Here is a 6924-nt window from a genome sequence, read left to right as displayed (position 1 = left end):
GAAGTTTCATAGTCTTAAAATAATAAGTTGCAAATAGATCACATACTTTAATCTTACAAATATAGCATAGATGGTATAGAAAGTAGTCACTTTTCCATATATCAAAAGTTATAACTTACAATAGGTTCCAAAAATACATAAGCAGTTTAAGTGACTCAAAATAGTTCAAATACTCAAACATTTTCAAAATCACATATGTAGTTTTAAGGACTCAAAATAGTTCAAATATTCAAACGTAATTCATATTCTTAACAATCTTATGACTATGGTCACATTATCTCCCCGTGACTGGGCATCAGAATACCAATGAACAACTCCCATTGGCTGGGTATCAAAATCAATTCATAGTCAGATTGTCCATAATCATATATATATAACATCATAATTTCTAACAAACATATTTCTTATTCAAATACATACATACATATATATATATATATATATATAATCATATATTCAATATTCAAATATATTTGTGATATTTCTATGTTCTTTACTTTAAATCAATATAGCTAAAAAAAACAATTAGTTAAAATAAATCTTATATTCAATGCTCATATATATATTTGTGGAAATTCTATATTATTTATTTTGAATCAGTATAGCTAAAAAAACAATTAAATAAAATACATCATATATTTAGTAATCAGATATATTTGTGATAATTCTTTACTTGAAATCAGTAATACAATAGAAATAAAATTGTAACAACTATAAACAATTTTCAGTAATTAAAATTACGCAAAATAAAATCAATTAGGATAAGGTTATTTACCTCAATCCAAAGCCTATTAAAAAAATCATTGCAATTTCCCAAGACCAATCCAATGTAAACCTTTTAGCAAACTAAATAAAGAATTTACTCCAAACAAGTTTGTCACTTAGATCCTTGGACCTCAAATCTCAATGCCATCCAACACCACAGAGACAGCAAGGCAAAGATGCTTTAGTGGTGAAATTTTGCTTAATTGGACATATACTGGTTGGCTTCTTAGATAGGACAAAAGATGAGAGAGAGGGTGGGGGGGGGCGGGTGGGGGAGGGTAGATGGCAACTCCTCTTAGAAAATCTTTAGGCGTAAAAAGCAAAATCCATAGGGTGGCTAGGGTTTACATGATACAATTAGGGTATAAATATTGCTAACTTCAATATCAGAAATTACTAAATTACCCCTAAAATAAATCTCCTTTTATTTATTTATTTATTATTTTTTTTGGAACCGGGTATTACAATTACAGTTACAGTTACAGACCCAACTACCACGGTCTGCGACTGTCACTGATAAATCCTCAAAACTCAGTTATGGCTATCACCACCTTATTCTACCCTCCAAAACTCAGCTTTCCTCACAGACCCACAAGACAAGTTTCTTCTTCTACCCCACATTCAAAGACCCAAACCCAAGTTCAGACCCGCACCCGGAATTCCATCAATCACGGTACCATCCAGAACCCGAAGACCACCATGGCTGCTGCTCTGTTAGGAGCTGGTTTGACCTTGACCCTGGTGGGACCCACCTCAGCTGCGGAGTTACCGTCCTTGCTGCTGCTGGGTTCTACTTCTCTGCAACTCAGTGAGCCCACCAATGCTCTGTCCTTGCCCACCTGGGCTATACACGTGTCCAGTGTGGTTGAATGGTACTCTTTATTATTGGGTGTTGATGCTTTCAATTTCGTAGATTTTGTCTTAATTTTGATTTCTAAGAACTTGGTTGGTCAGAAAATGATCGAAAAGAAAAAGAAAGTCCATGTCAATGTATTGAGGTTTGTGTTTTTTGTGGTCTCATTCCTAAAGATGAATTAAATGTGAGTTAACTGAGTCAAATAGTTCTATTAGGCTTTTGTTTGAGATCTTTGTAATGAAAATTTTGATATTTTAAGATACTGAAGTAGTTCTATTTAGGCTTTTGTAGGAGGGAATTTTGATATGAAAATTCTGATATTTTAAGATATTGAATTCAAGAGCTATCTTTAAGTTACTTCAAGTTTTCTTGCTAAGAAAAAGAAAATACAGTATATTAAATGTGACTTTAGATATGATATAAATAGAATGGAAGAAAATAATACATGTGGCTGACCCTTATTAGTCTGTTGAGGACTTCTAGTTGACCCCAAAATTTTGGGACAAAGGGTTGGTTGTTGTTGTTGGGAAAATTGTGTTTTATTTGGATGAGATTCACTGATGGTAGACTTTTTTTGTTTGTTTAAAGGATTACAGCAATGGCTTTGGTGTGGCAATATGGGGAGCAATCTGGGTATGAGTCTTGGAAAGGACTCTCCTGGGGTATGGTGAGTTTTTTCTTCCAATTCTTGCAAATTCTTAGTAGTTACTTAGATTATCATAGACATTAAGCGATTTTGTATTTGTTGTATGAACAATTTGTCTTTGATGAAGTTTGGCATTGTGATGATAATATCTATGATGTGATTTTTTCAATCAGTTTATATTCCAAACATATATTGATGGCGTTTAATGAAAGGCCATGCTAATATTTTAGTGTCATGAAGGATATAACATTGAGTATTTTGTTGTTATTTTTGCTGTTGCTGAAGATATGGTACTCAGCTCAACTCAACAATGTCTTAATCTAAACATGAGTAGAATTAAACTTAGAATAGTTTCTGTGAGGAACAAAGCAGATGGATTCCAATTCATATGCATATCACAGTTGGGATGATTTTACTCAGGGGACATCCAAATTGGCCCAATTTTAGCATAACTAATCAAATGTAGGGATTTGATCTGTGTGACTCCTTTATCCCTATGAAACATGCTTTGTGTTTTATTATCATCAAGCATGTTTTCTTCTTTTTCCAAATTTTAACTCACACTTGTTTCTTTTATAGATTCATTAGTTATACGATTGACAATTGATTGATTCAGGTACCCCTTCTTGGTGGAGCATTTTGTGCATGCACTTGGCATTTCTTTTATAATTCTGAGTCTCTTGAGGTAAGAAAGGGTCACGTAATTTGACAATTATTAGGTACAAAAGGATATAATTGAAACTGAGGAACATATTATTACTGTTGAATTAGTGTTATGCAATAATTAGTTTCTGATGATTGATAAAAAGGAATTGAACTCTTAGACATACATCAGCCTGATAGAAAAATATGTGAAACTTTTGTGGATATATATTGTGAGCTTAAGAATAGATGTTGATTCACTCTGTGGGTTTATTTCACTCCCTCTTCTACATCACCGATTCCTAACTTGCCGTGACTTACATAGATTGCGAGTATACATGTTCTGGCACAAGTTGTTGCACCAGCAAGGTATTTACAACTTGTACCTGAAGTGAAGATAACCCTACTTAAAGTAATTTTGAAATAACCAACTTCGTTTAATGGCCACACTTGTAATTATGCTATAACCAAGCCTACCTAAATAATTTACACATGGGTTTGAGTTTGGTGTGTTTGTGTATTTTGCAAGCTCACTCAGAAGATGCTTCCTCTTTGAATTAACACATGGGGCATGCATGCCACAAATAGGAATGAAATTCCTTTTAGTGTTTTTTGCATCTGCTTGAGCCATTCTCATTTTGGTTACTCTGACTATTTAGTCAAATAAGTTCATTATGCCAGGCAATATTTTTATTTAAGCATTCAATGACTATAATCACAAACTCCTGATGTCTTGGACCAATATATTAATTCCAAAATTCGTGCCTCCATATTTTTTTCGAATATGATGTGAATGAGATGAGATAGAATTTGTAGAATGACTCAGGTGTTCTCCTTGATTTGCAGGTATTAGTGGCTCTTCAGGCAGCACTAACAGTAATAGGTAATGCCACGATGTGTATCGCTGCCTACCGCATATACAAATCATCAGAGAAAAGCTCCAAGAGTCTCTGATGTCTCTCTACCTGCACATAATAAATCTCTCACTGTGTTCTGCCTTCCGGGTTGGTAATATTACTCTTCTTCAAGGGCATTTATCTGGTAAATAGATGTGCTAAGAGAAAAGGACCAATCTATAGAACTAGTAATAGTAGTCTTCTTCTGGATGTGTTGCATGTGTGTCAGGAAACTGGACACGAAATGCTGGAAGCTTCCACATTCATGATGAGATCAGATTGACTTAAATAAAATTATGGATATAAGAGGTTTTTCCAAAGTTGGAATGAGTCTCACGGGGCCAGCATATTTTCAGCCAATCTCTAATTTTTTGGAGCTGAATCTATGATCATGTAAGTTCTCCCTATTGTGCCTGGTGAGTTTTGTCAACCAAGTGGATTGACCTAAGCCTCTCTAGTTGGATTAACATGTATATGTATACAAATTTTTTTTTCAAAGTCTAAACTAATCATTATAGAATCGCCGCATCTGTAGACTTTCAAAATTTTACTATATATGTTTTTTGGGTAAGCTGGTTTACTTTTATGATTGTCATGTCGATAATTGCTGCTTTGACTGATAAGTATTGCATCTTTTTTTGGGAGGGAGCGGGGTTTTGATAAGTAAAGCATCTGATCAGCCTAAATTGGCATGAAATTTCCTTGGTACTTACAGGAATGTGAACTCTGTGATGTAGTTCTCACAGCATGCGGGATGCACACATGCTGTGAGAGAGAGGTGTCAGCCATCTCAAAAGATACTTTTTTTTATTATTTATTATGACATGAACTATTTAAAAATTGCAATCAAGGGCTCTTGACATGGGAATATTCAAGGACAGTGGTGAGAAAAGAACTCCGGATTATAACTAAAACCATGTGGACTTTCATTAGCAATATTTCTCTTCTAAATAACAGATATAGAATTTAAACGTTGATCTTCCTTTGTTAATAATGGAAAATGCCATCCAAAAAAAAAAAAAACGGGGGAAGAAGAAGAAGAAGAAGGGAAGCCTCGTTAATGTCCCGTAACATGTGAACCTTCCTTGTTCAAAGAAAATCCTAGCTGTAATAATTTACTTAATAAACACTTCTCGGTTTTTGTTTTGTCTGTTCTTTGAATGGCATCAATTGAAACCTACTCCAATGCGTACAGAATTATGAACTCTTCCACAGCATTGTAGGTAGCTTTCTATTGCACAAAAAATTCAACCCTCTTTACTCATGTTGCTTAATTTCTAGTAGCTTTTCAAAAGGTTTGATTGTTTGGTTTGTTCTTACAACCCTATAAGCAGCCAAGGGCCAATTAATATCATCTTCTCCAAAAGGCCTAAAGTCCGCATAGGTGACATAACAAAGCATTCAAGGTTCAACCAAGCATCGCTCCCTGAGTATTGACCAGGCATGGGAAAATGCTTGATGCTCCTCATTTACCATACATCGATGGCTAAAAAACTACGGGAAATCAAATAATGTATAATCCAAATTTCCCAAAACAAAAATATCAATTTTTTAATTTTAATTTTTTTTAACAATATATTATTTAACACTACTGACTTTTGCCTTGAAAGGATATATTAAATCCTTTTTTGGTCTAAATAGAGACATTCATCAGAGCGCACCACTTGTGTCAATATTCTGTTTATAGCAACCCATTAACATAACACAGAAAGTACAGGTTTTCATCTTTGATCATGAATTTATAACAACAATTATCCCTAGCAATTTATTAATCCTTATTCTCCGATAAGGAAATAACATAATTCGAAAACAACTAAAGGGTAACACAAAAAGAGAGAGAGAGAGTGTGTGTATCACTTGTTTTCGTGTGATATCAGTGTTTGTGAAGAAGAAATAAGGGTGGAGGAGGAACGTTCCCAATGGGGGAATTTCTTCTGAAACTCATTCATTAAGGCTAAGTTCTCTTGGTGAAGAAGACAAGCCTTTCTCCTCAGCTTTTCATTCTCTTCAATTATACTTTTGTTCTCCAAATATAGCTTCAGGTTCTTTAGTTCCAAATCCTTCTCCTCCTCTTCTTCACATCTTCTGTAAGAGTTCACACATTAGGTTCATGTAAAATATGGACAATCATAATGGAAGGGAGACATCAAAACATTGAAAAGAGAAAGATTAATTGTTTCATAAGAGATACTGGGGTTCTATTCTATGCTATGAAACACACCTGGTATGCCTGTGAACTTCAACTCCAGATCGCTTTGATCTTTGCTTTCTTTCAAAAGAACGGACTAGACCAGATGGAATCTTCTTCTCAGTGTTGCCGGTACACATTTTGGTTTAAATTTTGTTGGAGTAGAAAATTATGAAGTTTGAGGTGTATGAGTGGAAATTGATAGAAACGTGAGTTGCGAGCTCCTATAAATATTGATGGGTTTGCATTGTTAGTTTTATTTTATTTTTTGTGGTTGGCATGTTAATGAGAGAGAGAGAGAGAGATTTCTCTTCTGGTAATGATGGCAGGTGGACTTGTGATTGTAGAGGTCAGAACCCGTTATCAAACGATGAGGAAGAAAAAGCCCTTGAGATGGAAGGATGTTGGCATTGTAAGGGGTGACTAAATGTCCATATAACCCAGAGGATTTGAGTTTTTGTTGAAATTTCGATTGCTCTCATCATTTCAAACAAGTTGCTACATTTACATGAATGAAGACATTTTTTCAACAAGTAATTCATTAATAGGAAAAACAGCTATAAGAGTACGCAAATAGAGTATAGAGGAAGTATACAAGAGAAATACTAATAAAGATTTTTTTGTTTTTTTGTTTTTTTTTTTTTAAATCTAATCTCTATAGTAAAAATTTGAAGAACTCCTACAAATTTGGATAGGAAAAACAACTTGGGAGTCAATGTCCAATCAGTGTGTAAAATCAACTACTTTGATTTTAGCACGGGCAATTCACACTCCTAAAGTACTCATGTTTCTTTCTCTGTAAAAATATTATCCATCACATGATACACAAATAGAAATATCTTGCAAATTTTGCCACTAGTATGTCTCTCCTTCTATCCCTTCCAACACGCCGGTAAATGAACAACCTTTTAGGTATAACTCACAAAATACC

At 34.2% G+C, this 6924-nt stretch overlaps 2 protein-coding genes across 4 annotated transcripts; one reads left to right on the top strand and one right to left on the bottom strand.

Moving 5' to 3' along the window:
• The first annotated feature begins 1217 nt into the window (after positions 1-1217).
• Positions 1218-4385, top strand: LOC115969883 (ycf49-like protein). Of its 3 annotated transcripts, none has more exons than XR_004087089.1 (5): positions 1218-1637; positions 2210-2288; positions 2884-2952; positions 3756-3913; positions 4035-4385. XR_004087089.1 is itself a non-coding variant. In XM_031089518.1 (4 exons), the coding sequence occupies exons 1-4, from the start codon at positions 1303-1305 to the stop codon at positions 3861-3863; spliced, it is 591 nt and encodes a 196-aa protein (XP_030945378.1). In that variant the 5' UTR covers positions 1219-1302; the 3' UTR covers positions 3864-4385. The 3 variants fall into 3 exon arrangements, 1 of the variants encoding a protein (XP_030945378.1); XR_004087088.1 differs by having other exon boundaries at positions 3756-3917; XM_031089518.1 differs by having other exon boundaries at positions 1219-1637; positions 3756-4385.
• A 1084-nt stretch (positions 4386-5469) lies between these two features.
• LOC115970745 (protein LITTLE ZIPPER 2-like) lies at positions 5470-6193 on the bottom strand. Its single transcript, XM_031090352.1, has 2 exons — positions 6027-6193; positions 5470-5890 (listed from the first exon to the last, which is right to left on the bottom strand). The coding sequence occupies exons 1-2, from the start codon at positions 6131-6133 to the stop codon at positions 5659-5661; spliced, it is 339 nt and encodes a 112-aa protein (XP_030946212.1). The 5' UTR covers positions 6134-6193; the 3' UTR covers positions 5470-5658.
• Positions 6194-6924: the final 731 nt, after the last annotated feature.

Source organism: Quercus lobata, chromosome 12, assembly GCF_001633185.2.
Source record: "Quercus lobata isolate SW786 chromosome 12, ValleyOak3.0 Primary Assembly, whole genome shotgun sequence".
NCBI classification, from domain to species: domain Eukaryota; kingdom Viridiplantae; phylum Streptophyta; class Magnoliopsida; order Fagales; family Fagaceae; genus Quercus; species Quercus lobata.
The sequence above is the reverse complement of the archived record's forward strand: the minus strand, read 5'-3'. Positions and strand labels throughout refer to the sequence as shown.